We start from the raw sequence: 18,724 nt of genomic DNA, 5'->3' as shown, positions 1-18,724 counted from the left end.
TGGTGGTGAATCTCGACAACAACTGGCTGGTGGCCGAGGAAGCAGGGTAAACAACTAAATTCTTTATTTGCCAGACAAAGTGTGATTTAACAATCATTGCAAGCGTTAGAATGTATCCTCCCTTTGGAGTCGGAGGCAATTCATGGTGGCGGCCGTCACCGAGAGTGATTTAAGCGCCATGACGAATCAGAAAGATTGTGTAGAAGCCAAATCAAGGCATGATTTGGTTTTTTTCTCTGCACGTTGGGTGACTGACATTCCTTTTGTTATGGGTTCTTTCGGGTTTCTTTGCTTCACGGTTGCCTGTTAGGAGACGAATCTCAAGGGTGTGTAATGTTTGCATACTTTGATAATTAATGTACTTTGAACTTTGGGAAATGCCTGTAGTAGTGCAAGATGTGGTTCTGTCCTGTTCTGTTGCTGAGGGAGGTTTAAGTTGTAGAAGTCAGTTCAAAATCAGCATAGTTGAAGGGCAGTAGCTGTCCCTGAACATGGTGTTGTGGCACTTCAGGCTTCTGCAGCTTCTGCCCGATGGTAGGTGTGAGAAGATGGCATGGCCCAGATGGTGGGTGATCTACACGGTAGCGTAGTGTTTAGCGCAACGCTTTACAGTACCAGCAACCCAGGTTCAATTCCTGCTGCTGCCTGTAAGTAGTTTGTACGTTCTCCCTGTGACCACGTGGGTTTCCTTGGGGTGCTCCGGTTTCCTCCCACAGTCCAAAGACCTATTAGCAAGTCAACTTTTTAGGAGCAGCTACTTCCCCTCCACCTTCAGATTTCTGAATGGGCAAAGAACCCATGAACACTACCTCTCTTTTTGCACTACTTATTTAATTTCATTTTTAGTGCAAATTATAATTTTTAAATTATTTGTTACACTGCACTACCACCGCAAAACGTCAGGTTTCATGATGTGTGCCAGTGAAATAAAACGTGACTCTGGTTTTCAAAGCTTGGTGATTGGGTTGTGTCAGTTGTTTCAGGACCACGTTGTTGAAGGGAAGTAGCTGTTCCTGAACCTGGTGCCACGTGACCTCAGGTTTCTGTACCTCCTCCCTCGATGGGATGTGAGAAGACGGCACTTCATAAGGGACAATTGCAGGGGCCACAGACAGTGTGATGTGGAGGCCACAACTAATTTGGGGAGTGCTGGAGGGAGGTAGGGAAGAGTTGGGGAGGGAGGGGTTGAAGTAAAGGGAGATTGGAGATACCCCACTAATAGTCATTTCACTGTTTTTGCTTGCAGTGAAGGAAGAGGGTGGAGACGGCAATGGTGAGTGATCCTCATTCTTCAATCTCTGCCTGCCTCTGTCATCTGTTGCTCTCTCATCCAGCATATCCCGTCTCATTATTCACTGCTCCCTCCCTCCATTTCTCATCACTGGCCTGCCCCACCTTCATCTGTTCTATTTCCATCTCTGCATCATCACTCACACAAACCCTCATTCCTCATTTTCCCCCTCCCTTATTGCTCCCTCACCCCCTCCAACCATCCCCCTGACATGTCACCGCTTTCTCCACACCTTCCTCACTAACTCGCGGCACCCTTCTGTCCCCCTTGCACTTCCCCTCTCTCAACATTTCCCTTGCCCCCACTCTCCCTGTGACCCCTCTTTCCACACCTCCCTCGCTTCCTCTGCCCCTCTCATGTGCTATCCTTCAGCCCCTCTCTCAGGACAGGGGGCAGTGAACCGAATGTGACTGACCTTGTTCCCTGCAGGAAATTGGAAAATCTGGGTAGCTGTGGGCTTCGTATCTCTGTTCCTGGTATGTCTGATCCTGGGACTCTTTTGCTACAGGTAAATCACAACCTCTCCCTTTGGCCTCCACCCACACTTATCTGTTGCACTCCTTGGACATCCAGTGCCTGACTGTCTCTCTCCCTCTCCGCACAGGAAAGTACGTCGCCGGAATAAATATCATTTGCCCTTCTGCTGTGAATCCCGAATGAAGGACCCCATCGAAGACCCCGCTGTGGAACAGAACCTGTGTGAATCTCAGGAAACCCTGCAGTCGGAGCAGCTGACTGGCTGTGCCGATCCCAGGTAGGTCTGCTGAATAGCTGGCCCCTTCCCCCTGATACCAGTTCAGGGAGCATCGCTGTGCTCTCGCTCCACCAGCCCTTGTCACACGTACTGAGTTGCAGTGAAAGTCTCTGTTTTACATGCCAACCGTACAGATCTGATCAATACATAGTGCGTCGAGGTAAGCAAGGTAAAACAATAACAGAATGCAGGACAATGTGTTACAGTTACAGAGAAAGTGCGGTGTAGGCAGACTGCAAGGGCCACAATGAGGTAGATTGTGAGTTCAAGAGTCTATCCTATCGTACTAGGGGGCAGTTCAGTATCTGACGGCAGTGGGGTGGAAGCTGTCCGAGGGCCTGTTGGTACATGTTTTCGTGCTTTTGTATCTTCTGCGCGGTAGGACGGGAGAAGAGACAGTGTCCTCTCTGGACACTGGGAGGTCCAGTGGGAGGTGGTCCTTGAGCCTGGTGGTATGCGCTTTCAGGCTGCTGTGTCATCTGCTTGATGGGAAAGGGGTGAAGAGAGAATGTCCAGGGAGTGTGGGATCTTTTGATTATGCTTTTCTGAGCAAGCAAGAGGTGTAGACAGAGTCCATTGAGGGGAGGCTAGTTCCTGTGATGTGCTGAACTGTGTCCATAACTGTCTACAGGCTTTTTTGTGGTCACAGGCAGAGCAGTTGCTTGTCCAAGCCGTGATGTACCTGGATAGGATACTTTCTATAGTGCATGCCGTCTGTACCAATCTACCAGTCTGTTGCAACAGTCGACTGCGGGAACACCACAGCAAAATGTAGAATAAAGTGTTACAGTTAATGAGAAAGTGCAGTGCAGACAGATTATAAGGTGCAAGGGCAACAATAAAGTAGATAGTGAGGTTAACCTGAGTGCTAGAAATCCATTCAATGGTGTTATAGCAGCACTGTAGGGCCTGGCAGGTGGTTAACCTCTGATATAATTTCCTGACCCTTTGACTCAGTGCCTTGACAAATAAAGGCAAGCATGCCATACACCACCTGAGCCCTGCTCACCCTCCCCACCACCCCTTCAAAGTGTGGAGCTTCCCCCTATGTTGGAACCTATTGAACACATTCCGAAAATCTCAAAGCAGTGGATTCTGGTTAATTGGGCAAGTTGGGACCAGTACTTCATGGCGGCGGCTGCAATTAGTCAAAGTTTCACAGAAATATTTAAAAAATGTATTTTTTAAAAATGGACTGAGCACCAGATTTTGTATTTAAATGAAACACAGAACAAGTAAATACTTATTAGGAACTAATAGTTTTATAGTATTGTATAACTCCCCAATGCCATTAGGCTTTACAATTCAACCGCCAGGACTTAAGAACTTTTTAAAAGCTATTATTAATGCTTTTTGAGATAGTGATTTAGATGCATATCATATTTTTTACTGAGTTAAGTATTGTATGTAATTAGTTTTGCTACAACAAGTGTATGGGACATTGGAAAAAAAGTTGAATTTCCCCATGGGGATGAATAAAGTATCTATCTATCTAACAAACAACAGAGGAATTCATCTGCATTGCATTCTTTTGACTGTAAATGAGCAAATTCAGGATAGACACTAAGTGTAGATAATGGACTGCATTTATACAATGCTATCAACAATTGCATCCTCCAAATTTTCATTTTCGTTGTAACATTCAAAGTGATTGTTGACACCTTGAATTTTTTTCATAGTTTTTTTTAACTTGTTGAAGTGGTAAAATTGTTTCATTTTCACTCCTGATCATCTCTGGCATATCCAAGCCCAAATGCTTGAAACCGCACTGAGAAAATTGGTTCTGAATTGTCTTTCTACTTTCTCGCCAAAGGTCAGTGCAAAGAAATGTGTTTTGAACAGGAATACACAGCTGGTGCTATTTAAAACTTACTTTTTTAAGCATGGTGTTGGATCTATCGGCCAGGCAAGTGTACGTGACTTGACACTAGTTAGAAACCCTTTGGCAGCAGTGTCCTGCCCCCAATTAAGCAGCATAGTGTCCCAAATAAACAAAGGGAACCTTAGCTATTTTCTCGATTAGATTTTGTTCTTTAAGAGTTGCCCCAAATAAGTGACTGCCCTAATGAAATGAATGCCCATTTTACCGGAAACCACTGTGTACCACATCTAGTGTGTCACCCGATCTACACTCCCCATTCTATCTTCGCTAGTAGATTAGACAAATGTGTTGAATTCTTGCTGACTCTGCCATGTTCTTTTCTGCAGCTCATGTCAACAATGAATTTGCTTATCCTCCTTCTGTTGAACTCACTGTGTCTGGCAAACTTGTTCCAGATTGCCATCGCCTCTCCCTCCCTGCACCCCCATCACACCTTCAGCTACTTGTTTTTGTAACGGCGAACTCTCCCGCGATGGACTCGGGAGAGAGTTGATGTGTGCCGCTGATGGTATGGACGGGAGGTGACTGGAATGATGAGATTCACATTGATGCAGTCCATCTATCGCTGCCACTGGATGTGTCCTGGAGAAAACTCCAAAGATTTTCTGACATGAACTTATTTGGTTAGAAATGTGTGTTTGATTCCTTGGGCTTTGCATCTTGTATGTTGTATTTAACAGATGTGTTAACTGCTGAGGGTCTTAAGAATGTATGTGCATTGGAATAGATCCAGTGGGCATTATAGTTCATGTATTTATGATGCCCGTTTTGCATAATTTGTTTTAGATATGTAGTTGGTGCTTATTACCAATGGAGTGGATCCATTGGGCATGATAGCAATAAGTAAACTTGTATTGTATAAAATAATTTTGTAATAACTCTAAAGCTACATAGAATGTACAGAAACTGTAGGTGCACAGGAATCTGTCTGACTTTGGGGGTATTTCCAGACTTTTTGCTTTGATTCCCCCCACCCAACTTACCAACGGGTAAATTGCTGTTTTATTTTTTACCTGCCCGCTATTAAGGAGCGGAGAATTTTATGAGAGGGTGAATCCAGGTACTCTGGCATGGGAAAGGCCTGCAGGGTAGCGTATCTCCAAACTCCTGGGGGTTAGTTCATCAGAGTTTCTGTGCCTATCTCACGTGGAGTGAGAGAAGGGAGGGTTTTCTTCTGTTTTCAGTTCAGTCAAGACTTAATCCTGTTCCTCTTTATATCCTGAGTTCTGAAGAGACTTTGAGAACAATAAGGATGCTTGTCCCTGGGTGGTGGGTCCATCTGCTTTTTAACCACTCCTCTACCACCCTCTGCTTTACAGAGAGCCCTTCAGGTGGAGTGATTACCCATTGGCTCATTCCTCTTGGTGGCTCCCCTATTCGATCCTCGCCTCCGCCCAAGTGCTCTCTGCATGAGAGTACGGAGCTCTTCCCATTCTCCCTGTAGGTCTTCCCATCGATTTTCTACCACATCCCCAGAAACCGTGCTAGGTTTATGGGTGAATGGGACACTGTGAATCTCCCTGGGCTGTGACTGAGGGGTGGAATCTGTAGGTGGGGGTGGGTGGGGTGGCCGGTTGATTGATATGAAGATTTCGGTGAGGATCGGTGTAAAAAGGAGCTAGTTGGAGTCTGGAATGGACTCAATGAGCCAAATGGACTGTCCCTGTGCTGTTCCTCCCCAGTAAAGGACAGAATCTAAGTAGGATTGTTGTAACTGGGCGGCTGGGGTCAGGCTGGACGTGACGTGGCTTCACATTCAGAGATGTCATAAACCGTTGGAAACAGGTTCCCAGGGTTATGGGTGACCTGACCTGTGGGTCATCTGACTTTTACCAAATTTTCCCATATATTTACTTTGAAAAAATTAGAGTGTTCAAAGCAGGCTTGGCATGCCTGAATACTCGAGCTAGGAATATTTCAAAGTTTTAAAAAAATAAGATAATAATTAATTAATATTAATGTGTGATTAATGAGTGTATATGGCACATGTTCCATTCTGGGGAGTGTTGGGAGGGAATGTATGATGAAATGAAAGGATTGCAACAGGCATATGTTGCATGGGTGGCTTGTAAAAGTGGATATTTCTAATGAGGGGAGAATTTGGCTCACAGTTAGCACCCAAGAAGGAAACCTATTCAAAACCCAGGGACTACCTGTAAGCCCCTCCATTGGTATTGACTATTCTGTGTGAAAACCAAACCTGTCCATGCATTTTGGGGTCAATTCCTCAATGTATACTCGACCTTGTACTTTTTATGTTGAGGTACAGCACAGTCACAGGCCCACTGGTCCAACTTGTGAAATGTTACTTAGTTTTAAGCTGGAAGAGGGGTCTTTTTATTATGTACGTTTTTTCAACATTCTATTATTTTGCTGTAAGTGCCTGTAAGAAACTGAATCTCAAAGAATATTGTATACACACTTTGGTAATAAATTTAATTTGAGTAAACCAGGTCACCAAGTTGTACCTATGTGACCTGTGAACTTATGATTTAATATAATAGAATTCACCCTGCAGTGAGAAGCTGAAATCAGATGTGTCAGTAAAGGGAATTACAGAGGCATGAGAGAGGAGCTGGTCAATGTTGATTGGAAGGGGATACTGGCAGGGATGACAGCAGAGCAGCACTGTCTGAAGTTTCTGGAGACCTTTCATAAGGCGTGGGATAGATACATCCCAAAGAAGATGTATGCTGAAGGCAGGGTGACACATCAATGGCTGACAAGGGAAGTCAAAGTCAACATAAAAGCAAAAGAGAGGACATATAATAGAACAGAAATTAATGGGAACAGTGCATTGGGAAGCTTTTAAAAATGAACAGAAGCTAACTAAAAAGCTATAAGGAGGGAAAAGATTAAGGTAATCTGGCCAATAATATTAAGGAAGCTAACTCTGTTAATAAATTTTCTATTATTTCATTATTTCTCTTCTGGGATCCTCACTCCCTTTATCTTTTAGTAAACTAACTGAAAATTTGGTAGTTAAACATACTTTGAGGATCTGGGTACAATTAGGAAATTCTTTGGTCTATTGAGATTTTCTCTGTCTCGTCCCATTTGTTTTAACTTTTTTTAAACCTTCGGTGACCGATTTTAAAGAATGGGATAGATTGGGTATTAAATGCTTCCAGGATTTGTTTGTTGGAGGAAGTCTTTCATTTGAGCAGCTAAATATAGTTTACCCAAAACTTACTTTTTTCGTTATTTACAAATTGGAGACTTTCTGCATTCTCAACCACAGTCGGCCCTCTTTATCCACGAGTTCAGCATGCGCAAATTCAACCAACCGCGAAGCGAGAAAACCCAGAAATGCTCTTCCAGCACTTGTTGTTTGAGCATGTACAGACGATTTTTCTTGTCATTATTCCCTAAACAATGCAGTATAACAGCTATTTTACATAGCATTTACATTGTATTAGGTATTATAAGTAATCTGGAGATGATTTAAAGTATACGGGAGGATGTGCGTAGGTTATCATGGATCTGGATCGAAAACATCGGAAGTTCTCTTACTGAGTAAGTCGGAACGTGTACATTTGGTATTGTTCAGCATCAGTTGTCAAATGTTTGTCAGTATATAATATATATATTTACCTTTCTATGCATATAAAACACTTAAGAACATATGTTTTAGTGCCGGGCTGGGGAACAGAAGTTCCCGAGTTCGATCCAGTGACAGATCGCTCCCTAGCGCGCTCTCCACCATGCCAGGTTGATATGGAAGATCAAAACCCCAAAACCCAATAATTAAAACACTGTGTTGCTTAGTAATAATTGTAGCTTTCATCGGGGCAGAGCCTTTCTCACTTTAAAATTCTTCCGAACGTTGACTGACTGTAGCCTAACACTTTTCCAATGACGGATGGTGTTTCACCTCTTTCCAATCACTTTGCTATTTCCACTTTATTTTCTATCGTGATTATTTCGTGAACAGAAACACTGCGGATTCAGAGCTCCGCCACTGGGTCCTAATGTCCACCGCAGTGAGACAGGTTAAATAAGGTTTGGTGTTCCGCTGGGTCCTAAGGTCCACTTCATTGAGACAGGTTGAATAAGGGACTTCAGCATCTATGTTTTTTGGTATCTGCGAGGGGTCCCGGAACCAATCCCTGGTGGATAAGGAGGGCCAACTGTATATACATTTCCTATAAGTTCTGATAAGGACTTATTAGATGTAATTTTTAATTTGAAACCTTTTTATAATGTTCAATATCCAATATTTATGGTATGTTGTTAGGAATGAGAAACGTTCCTGTAGATAAAATTAAAAATCTTTGGGAACAAGATTTACAGGCTTCAATTTCTGAGGAAACTTGGAATGAAGTTTTTGAATTGGTTAACACTTCATCGTTATATGCTCGTCATTCCCTTTTACAATTTAAAGTGGTTCATAGGGCTGACATGTCTAAAGATAAGCTATCTCGTTTTTATTCAGATATATCCCCTTTCTTGATAGATGTAATAATGGAGAAGCTTCATTAATTCACATGTTTTGGACATGTCCAAGCCTTGAAAGATACTGGAAGGAAGTATTCCAAACTTTCTTGGTACTTTTCAAGGTAAATTTTAAGCCTAACCCTTTGACCGCATTATTTGATATTGTTGGAGGAAAAGACTTTATTTTGGAAACACCTGATTTGCATATTTTGGCTTTTACTTCTCTTATAGCTAGGAGGGCGTTCTTGCTTAGATGGAAGGATGCTGTTCCACCTACTCGTGCTTAATGGTTACGGGATGTTATGTCATGCTTAAATTTAGAGAAGATCCGATGTTCAGTTTTTGACTCTAGCCAAAACTTTTATACATTGTGAGGACCATGTTTGAGGTATTTTTAAAACCTTTGATTTGTTCTAAAAGTACAGATGGTGGTTAATATATATTATATGATAAGGGTTTTTCCCTTTTTTGCTTTTCCTAACAGCTCTGACTTTGGTAGTGGGTTTAGATTTTTTCTATATAACAAAATTAAATTTCAATATTACAATTTAATTATATTTTTATGAATACAGGGTTTTGTGATTTTGTTTTTAATACAATGTATTTGGGGCTATATTTTTTCTTTTGACTTGTATATTTTGTACTCTATTCCTTTATGCAGAAACTAATAAAAATATTGAAAACGAAAAGATATGTTGTGTATTCAATATGTCACTAATATTTGAGAAATACAGGAATTTAGTCTGACATTAGTGGTTTGCAGAATGTTAGAATCCATTATTAAGCATGAGGTTCCAGGACACTTGGAGGCACATGATAATATAGGCCAAAGTCAGCATGGTTTCTTTAAGGGAAAATCTTCCCTGACAAGTCTATTCGGAATTATTTTATGAAATAACAAGCAGGCTAGACAAAGGAGAATTGGTGGATTTGTACTTGGATTTTCAGAAAGCCATCGTTAAGTTGCTACACATGAGGCTGCTTTGCAAGATAAGAGTCATGGTATTATAAGGAAGATGCTAGCATGGATAGAGCATTGGCTGATTGGCAGAAAGCCAAGAGTGGGAATGAAGGGCTGCCGGTGCCTGATGGTATTCCACAGGGGTCAGTGTTGGGACCATTTCTTTTTGTTTTATATATCATTAATTGGGATGATGGCTTTGTGGCCATATGTGCAGATGATATGAAGATAGGTGGAGGAGCAGGTAGTGATGAGGAAGCAGGGAGGCCTCAGAAGGATTGGTCAGATTTAGGAGAAATGGCCAAAGAAATGTTAGATGGAATACAATTTCAGAAAATGTATGGTAATGCTTCCATTTCTTCTATCGAAGTGCAAAGACTATTTTCTAATGGGAGGGGGAGTTCAGAACTCTGAGATGCAAAGGGACTTGAAAGTCCTCATGCAGGATTTCCTTAAAGTTAAATTGCAGGTTGAGTCTGTTGGCAACAAGGCAAATACAATGTTAGCACTAATTTCATGATGACTGGAATATAAAAACAGATAAAATGCTAAGGCTTTATAGGCACTGGTGAAGCCTCACCTGGGGTATTGTGAGCAGTTTTGGGCATCTCATTTTAGAAAGACTGCTGACATTGGAGAGGGTTCAAGGGCTAGACAGGAGAATTAGATGTGTACTTGGATTTTCAGAAGGCAATTGAGAAGTTGCCACACGAGGCTGCTTAGCAAGATAAGAGCCCATGGTATTATAGGAAAGATAGTAGGGGGTTCAGAAAAATGATTGCAGGCATGAAAGGCTTATCATTTGAGGAGCATTTGATAGCTCTGGGACTGTAGTCACTGGAATTTACAAGGATGTGGGGGAATCTTATTGAAACCTCTCAAATACGGAAAGGCCTTGTTAGAGTGGACATAGAGAACACGTTTCCTATAGTGAGAAAGTCTAGCACCAGAGGGCTCAGCATCAAAGTAGAGGGACATCCATTTAGAGCTGAGGAGGAATTTCTTTAGTCAGAGGTTGGTGAATATGGAATTTGATGCCACAGGCAGCTGTGAAAGCCAGGTCACTGGGGACATTTCAGTTGGAGGATAATAGATTCTTGATTTGTCAGAGTGTGAAATGTTCTGAGGAGAAGGCAGGATAATGGGGTTGAGAGGGAAATGGATCAGCCATGATGAAATGGCGCAGAAGACTCGGGCCAAATGGCCCAATTCTGCTCTTATGTCTTATGGTTGTACTGTGTGAGAGTGAGAGACACACGCAGAGACTGTTTGTGCCTGTGTGAGGGAGTGTGTGAGTGAAAGAGTGTGTGTGTAACTGCGTATGAGCAAAAGTATGAGTGTGTCTATGAGAGATAGAATGTGATGTGTGTGTGTGTGAGAGAGACTGTGTGTAATTGTGTATGTGAGCGAGAGAGTGTGTGTGAGATTGAGACGGAAAGAAAGCCTGTGCGTGTGAGAGATAGACTATGAGAGACAGACAAACAGAGGCTGTGTGTGAGAGACCGAGAGAGAAAGAAAAAAATGTCCATTCCCCTTCATCAGACACACGGCACTTATCATTAAGGACCCTCATCACCCAGGACAGGTCCTCTTCTTATTACCGTCATTGGGGAGGAGTTACAGGAGCTTGAAGGCCCACACTCAAAAATTCAGGAACAGCTTCTTCCCTCCACCATTAGATTTCTGAACGGTCCATGAAAACTATTTTGTTCTTCCTTTATTTGAAGCACTTATTTATTTGGTACTTTATAGTAATGTTGCACTATTGCCAAAAAACAACAAATTCCACATCATAAACACAAGAGACTGCAGATTCAAGATTGACCTGACGCAGACTGGGAGAACGCCTATGTTCTGTCCACCAGAGAAAGCAGGATCTCCCAGTGGCCACACATTTCAATTCCATGTCCCATTCCCATTCTGATATGTCTATCCATGGCCTCCTCTACTGTCAAAATGAATCCAAACTCAGGTTGGAGGACCAACACCTTATGTACCGGCTGGGTAGCCTCCAACCTGATGGCATGAACATTGACTTCTCTAACTTCCGGTAAAGCCCCTCCTCCCCTTCTTACACCATCCCTGATTTATTTTTATATTTTTCCCCCCTTCCCCCCTTTTTCTTCCTCTCTCTGCCCTTCACTCTGCCTGTTCTCCATCTCCCTCTGCTGCTCCCCTCCCCCTTTCTTTCTCCCTAGGCCTCCTGTCCCATGACCCTTTCCCTTCTCCAGCTCTTCATCCCTTCTGCCAATCACCTTCCCAGCTCTTAGCTTCATCCCACCCCCTCCGGTCTTCTCCTATCATTTTGCATTCTCCCCCCCCCCCCCCACTTTCAAATCTCCTACTATCTTTTCTTTCAGTTAGTCCTAACGAAGGCTCTCGGCCCGAAACGTTGACAGTGCTTTTCCTATAGATGCTGCCTGGCCTGCTGCATTCCACCAGCATTTTGTGTGTGTTGCTTCAAGATTGTTTATTGTCATTCATCAGAACACATGTATAAAGGAGAACAAAATGATTCTTACTCTGGATGCAATGCAGTTTACTAGGGAAAAAACACAATAAACATAAATATAAAAACAACCCTATAAAACATGCTGCAAGTGACCCTTATATATATATAGACCGATTGGATGTACTATATACTGTATATATAAAGTCAATGTCCCTATCCCATATTCAAGTTAGTGGTTATTGGCCAAATCAAAGGGGGTGATGTATCAGCATGTAGGAGGGAGATTCAGAATCTGGTTGACTAGTGCCACGGCAACAACCTCTCACTCAACGTTAGCAAAACCACAGAGCTGATTATTGACTACAGGATGAAAAAACCTAGTAGGGTTGGAGTGGGGGGGGGGGGGGAGGTGGGTGGCGCGGGGGTCATTCATTACGAGGTGGACAGGGTCAGTAACTTTATCTTGGCGTTATCATATCAGAGATCTGTCGGGGGACCAGCGCATTAAGTACTATTGCAAAGAAGGTAATGTAACGCCTCTACTTTCTTATTAGTTTTCGCAGATTCAGCACGTCATCTTGACACACCTTGACAAACAGGTGCACACTGGAGAGTATACTGACTGGTGACATTACAGCCTGATATGGAAACGCCAATGCCTGAAGACTAGAATGCAAAAACAGGGATGAAATACTGAGACTTTATAAGGCACTGGTAAGGCCTCTTATGTACTTGTATCGTGAGCAGTTTAGAGCCCCTTATTCAAGAAAGGATGTGCTGACACTGGAGTGGGGTTCAGAGGAGGTTCACGAAAATGAATTTAGGAATGTAAGGCCTATCAAATGAAGAGTATTTGATGGCTCTGCGCCTGTACTCACTGGAACTTTGAAGAATGAGCAGGGGAATCTCATTGAAAGCTATTGAATGTTGTAAGTACATAATAGAGTGGATGTGGAGAGGACATTTTCTATAGTAGGGAAGTCTAGGACCAGACTGCACAGGGTCAGAATAGAGGGATGTCCATTTAGAACAGTGAATAGGAGGGTGATGAATCTGTGAAATTTATTGCCTCAGGCGGCTGTGAAGGCCAGGTCACTGGGTGCAGTTAAGGTGGAAGTTGATAGATTCTTGATGTCTGGGCGTGAAAGATTATGGGGTGAAGGCAGGAAAATGGGGTTGGGAGGGAATTGTATCAGCATGATCACATGCTAAAGCATAATTGAAGGGCTGAATGGCCTAATTCTGGTCCTATGTCTGATGGTCTTATTGCCTTTGGACCGTTGGAGGAAACCAGAACACCCGGCGGAAACCCATGTGGTCACGGGGACGACAAACTCTTTACAGACAGTGCTGGGAGTTAAATATTGTTGTTGATTATTTACCAGTATATACAGCAGAACTGGTTGCCGTCATTTTAGGCTTACAGTGGGTGGAGGAAATTTGTCCATGTAAAGTTGTAATTTGTCCAGATTCCTTTGCAGTTTTGATGAGTCTTAAAACAGGTCATTCTAGCAGTAGGTCAGATTTACTGATGGAAGCTCATCAAATATTGTTTCGCCTACAAAGTATTGGTTTATATGTTGCCTTCATATTGATCCCAACAAATAGAGGCATTGAGGAGAATGAGCAGGTTGATTGTTTAGCTAAGAAAGCTGTTAAAAGTTCAGCAGTGGATATAAACCTTCCACTTAGCAAATCAGAAGCTAAGGGCTTGGTAAGGTTAAGAATCAGGGTGTTAAGGCAAGACTAGTGGGATAATGGGCATAAGGGGATACACCTTTATAGAATACATAGAACTGTTGGGTTTTTGGGAGAAGGGGATGAAACAGGAAGGGAAAGAATTATTTTGACATTAGTTAGATTGGCCATACAATGCCTAATTATTCCTTACAGCGTCATAGAAAAATACAGCACAGAAATAGGCCATTTGGTCCATCCAGCCCATGCTGAACAATTTAAGCTGCCTACTTCCATCAACCTATGCCAGGACCATAGCCTTCCATATCCTAGTCATCCATGTACCTATCCAAACTTCATTTGGTGCTCACATGCACCACTTGAGCTGGCAGCTCATTCTGCACTTTCATGACCCTCTGAGAGAAGTATATCTTGTTGGAAGACATCATTCTGGGTTGTGTAGGTTTTGCATTATTATGAAACAGCTGAACATATACAAAATTACACCGTGAAGCATACAAGGCGTTTAGGACAGAAAGGAAGGTCCTCCATCTCCGGTGGTGTTCAGGGCTTCCTTCATCGTGTCAGTAGCTTCCCCTCGGTTTTCACTACTGAGTCATGCAAGTCCCAGGTGGAGACTCAGGATTACCATTGAACTCAGATATAAAACACTTCTTCATTGCTGTTTTCATAACAATTTTGTTTTACCAGTCAGGCTTGTTAACCCTGAGCTGAGCCCCTGAACCTGGTAGACCAGTGTGCCTCCACCCTTTGACCTGTTTGGCATGGGTGACCCTACCACGAGCCACAGCATAATGCCTTGACTCGAGCCAACATAGCTCTCTGGGTCACTGAGGAACAGAAGGCTCTAAACCCAATGACAAGATTGTGATCGTCTTGGAGGAAAAGAAAAGTAGTAAGGGTTTCCCCTGCGTCCTCCCCCTACCCATTCCCACAGCATACTCCAGTCTAGTTGGTGGCGATATTGTATCTTTGCTGGACTGCCAACTGCCATGAAAGTCAAGAGAAGAAGAATAAGAAGGTGTTAAGCAATTATTGGGTAGATCTGGGGTGCCTAGTTTTCAAGACATCCTGGCACCTGAGGCAGGGACATTTCATCCTTGTAGGGCCCTGGTGAACATTTTAATCAAATCAGGTTTGGGAGGTGAGGTCTGATCCCCATCACGGGTCCTGTGAAACTCACAGATAAGGGGGGTCCTGTAGTAGTCTGGCAGACTGACCTCTACCTTGCTGAGGCCAAGTGACAACTGTTAGACTCCTCCTCTTACTTACCCCTTGAACAGGACCCCACTAAGAAGCATCAGGCCATTGTCTCCCACATTATCACTAACCATTAACTGGGGATCTCCTATCCGCTGCCACCAACCTCATAGTTCCTCCCATTTCTATCTCCTTCCCAAGATCCGTTAACCTGCCTGTCCAGGTAGACCCATTATTTCTGCTTGTTCCTGCCCCACTGGACATATCTGTATACCTCAACTCAGTTTTATCCCCCCCGGTTCAGTCCTTTCCATGACACTTCACACGCTCTTGATCTTTTCAATGAGTTCAAGTTCCCTGGCTCTGATCATCTTATTTTCACTATGAATATCCAGTCCCTATATACCTCCAACCCCCACCAGGAAGGCCTCAAAACTCTCCATTTCCTTCTGGACACTAGACCCAACCAGTTACCCTCCAACACTGCTCTCCTCCATCTGGCGGAGCTGGTCCTTTCATCTCCTCCCACTTCCTTCAAACAAAAGATGTAGCCATGGGCACTCGCATGGGTCCCAGCCATGCCTGCCTTTTGTCAGCTACATGGAACAGTCCACGTTCTAAGCCTATGCTTGTATCACTCTACAACCTTTCCTGTGCTACATTGACGACTGCATTGGTGCTGCTTCCTGAATGCAGGTGGAGCTCAACAACTTCATCAACTTTGCCCCCAACTTTCACCCTGCCCTCAAAATTACCTGGTCCATTTCTGACACCCCTTCCCCTTTCTCAACCTCTCATTCTCTATCTCTGGATAGCAGCTTATCTACAGATGTCTTTTATAAACCCACTGACACTCACAGCTACCTGGACTGCACCTCTTCGCACCCTGTTTTCTTGTAGAAATGCTCCTTCTCTCAATTCCTTTGACTCTGTCTCATCTGCTCTCAGGATGAGGCTTTTCATTCCAGAACTAAGGAGATGTTCTCCTTCCTTTCTTTCTTTCTTTCTTTCATATTTTTATTCAGAAGAAAAAACAAGATTTACAGAGTGCAACACAGATACATCTCAACATAAATTGTGTGCATTCATATATTGTAATAAAATTGATCAAAATGTTATAGCATATCACATAAAGGTATACCACTCTGTAATCAAAAATTTAAAGATAGGTCATACATCATAAAAGAATTTTTTTATATAAAAAATGTCAACCCCCTACCAACTACCAAAGAAAAAAGCTGATGGATGATAATGAATAATTAGAAAAAAAAACATATTCACTTAAGAAGAGAAGATAAAAATATACATAAAAGTCTGTGCACTGTCCCTATGCGACTTTCTTGTTCATTCATCCCTCCCCACTGATCTCCCTCCTGGCACTCATCCTTGCAAGTGGAACAAGTGCTAGACCTGCCCCTACACCTGCTCCCTCGCTACCGTTCATGGATTCAAACAGTCCTTCCCGACGAGGCGACACTTCACCTGCAGACTGTTGGGGTAATCTACTGTATCAGGTGCTCCTGGTGTGGCCATCCACTGTATCAGGTGCTTCTGTGTATCAGTGAGAGTCAATGTAGAACGGGAGAAAGCTTTGCTGAGCACCTACCCTCATCCATCAGAAAAACTGAGATCTCCCAGTGGCCACCCATTTTAATTCCACTTCCCATTCCCATTCCAACATCTCAATCCATGGACTCTACTGTCGAGATGAGGCCACAGTCAGGTTGGATGAGCAACACTTTGTATTCCGTCTGTGTAGCCTGCAACCTGACGGTATGAACATCAATTTCTTGAGCCAGTAAAGTCCCCCCCTCTCCTTCACCATTCCCCTTTCTCATTTCCCTCTCTCATCTTATCTCCTTACCTGCCTATCACCTCCCTCTAGTGCTCCTCCCCCTTCTCTTTCTTCCATGACCTTTGGATTCCCCCTCTCCAGCCCTGTATCTCCTTCACCAGTCGACTTTCCAGCTCACTACTTCATCCCTATCATTCCCCCCCCCCCCCCTCGGTTTCACCTACCACCTATTCCCTTGGACTCCTTTCTCCCTTGCCTGGCCTGCAGTATTTTGTGTGTGTTGCTTAGATCGAGCACCTGCAGATTTTTTAAAATCGCAAAAATGAGGAAATCTGCAGATGCTGAAATTCAAGCAGCACACACAAAATGCTGGGAATGCAGCAGGCCAGGCAGCATCTATAGGAGGAAGTACAGTCGACTTTTCGGCCCGAGACCCTTCGTCAGGACTAACTGAAAGAAGAGATAGTAAGAGATTTGAAAGTGGGAGGGGGATGGGGAGATCCGAAATGATAGGAGAAGACCGGAGAGGGAGGGATGAAGCTAAGAGCTGGGAAGGTGATTGGCAGAAGGGATGAAGAGCTGGAGAAGGGAGAGGATCATGGGACGGGAGGCCTAGGGAGAAAAAAGGGGGAGGGAATCACCAGAGGAAGATGGAGAGCAGGCAAGGAGTGATTGTGAGATGGACAGAGAGAGAAAAAAAGGGGAAAACAATAAATAAATAAGGGATGGGGTAAGAAGGGGAGGAGGGACATTAACAGAAGTCAGAGAAATCGATGTTCATGCCATCAGGTTGGAGGCTACCCAGACGGAATATAAGGAATTGTTCCTCCAACCTGAGGGTTGCTTCATCTTGACAGTAGAAGAGGCCATGGATTGAGATATCAGAATGGGAATGGGACGTGGAATTAAAATGTGTGGCCACTGGGAGATCCTGCTTTCTCTGGTGGACAGAGCATAGGTGTTCAGCGAAACACTCTCCCAGTCTGCGTCAGGTCTCACCAATATACAGAAAGCTGCACCGGGAGAACCAGGCACAGAATATCACACCAGCCGACTCAGGTGAATTGACACCGCACCTGGAAGGACTGTCTGGGGCCCTGAATGCTGGTGAGGGAGGAAGTGTAAGGGCAGGTGTAGCACTTATTCTGCTTACAAGGATAAGTGCCAGGAGGGAGATTGGTGGGAGGGGATGGGGGGTGGACAAATGGACAAGGGAGTTGCGTAAGGAGCGATCCCTGTGGAAAGCAAAAAGGGGGGGGGGGAGATATGCTTGGTAGTGGGATCCCGAGGTGGCGGAAGTAATACCCGGAGGCTGGTGGGGTGGTAGGTCTGGACAAGGGAAACCCTATCCCGGGGGTGGTGGGAGGATGGTGTGAGGGCAAATGTGCGGGAAATGGCAGAGATGTGTTTGAGAGCAGAGTTGATGGTGGAGGGTGGGAAGCCCCTTTCTTTAAAAAAGGAAGACATCTCCTTCGTCCTGCAATGAAAAGCCTCATCCTGAGATGAGGCGGAGATGGAGGAATTGTGAGAAGGGGATGGCATTTTTGCAAGAGACAGGGTGGGAAGAGGAATAGTCCAGGTAGCTGTGACAGTCCGTAGGCTTATAGTAGACATCAGTAGATAAGCTGTCTCCAGAGATAGAGACAGAAAGATCAAGAAAGTGGAGGGGGCTGTTGGAAATGGACCAGGTAAATTTGAGGGCAGGGTGAAAGTTGGAGGCAAAGCCAATGAAGTCAACGAGCTCAGCATGCATGCAGTCGTCGATGTAGCGGAGGAGAAGTGGGGCACGGATACCCGTATTGGCTTGGAACATGGACTGTTCCACAAAGCCAACAAAAAGGCAGGCAGAGCTGGGACCCGTAGCTACACCTTCAGTTTGGAGGAAATGGGAGGAGCCAAATGAGAAATTATTAAGAGTTATTAATTAGTAAGCCTCCAACCTGATGGCATGATCTCCATCTTCCTCTGGTGCTCCCCTTCCCCTTTCGCTCTCCCCAGGCCTCCTGTCTCCTGATCCTCTCCCTGCTCTAGCTCTGTATCCCTTTTGCCAATCAACTTTCCAGCTCTTAGCCTCACCCCTCCCCCTCCTGTCTTCTCCTGTCATTTCGGATCTCCCCCTCCCACTTTCAAAACTCTTACTATCTCTTCTTTCGGATAATCCTGACAAAGGGTCTCGGCCCGTAACGCCGACTGTCCTCCTTCCTGTAGTTGCTGCCTGGCCGGCTATGTGTATTATTGCATCATCTTGTAGAAC

At 44.1% G+C, this 18,724-nt stretch overlaps 1 protein-coding gene across 3 annotated transcripts in view; it reads left to right on the top strand.

The window, feature by feature from the left end:
• Nucleotides 1-9,020, top strand: part of LOC140716088 (uncharacterized) — a 28,310-nt gene extending 19,290 nt beyond the window's left edge. For 2 of the 3 annotated variants that reach the window (XM_073028789.1, XM_073028790.1), the window contains exons 5-8: nt 1,247-1,273; nt 1,721-1,799; nt 1,896-2,045; nt 4,323-9,020. In XM_073028789.1, coding sequence (XP_072884890.1) covers nt 1,247-1,273; nt 1,721-1,799; nt 1,896-2,045; nt 4,323-4,452 — 386 coding nt within the window. In that variant the 3' untranslated portion in view covers nt 4,453-9,020. Of the gene's footprint in view, nt 1-1,246; nt 1,274-1,720; nt 1,800-1,895; nt 2,046-4,253 lie in introns of all 3 variants that reach the window. The other variant, XM_073028788.1, reaches the window with a different exon arrangement.
• The last annotated feature ends 9,704 nt before the right edge of the window (nt 9,021-18,724 follow it).

This window comes from Hemitrygon akajei, chromosome 24, assembly GCF_048418815.1.
Source record: "Hemitrygon akajei chromosome 24, sHemAka1.3, whole genome shotgun sequence".
Classification (NCBI taxonomy): Eukaryota; Metazoa; Chordata; class Chondrichthyes; order Myliobatiformes; family Dasyatidae; genus Hemitrygon; species Hemitrygon akajei.
Note: the sequence above shows the minus strand (reverse complement) of the source record. Positions and strands in the feature narration are given on the sequence as shown.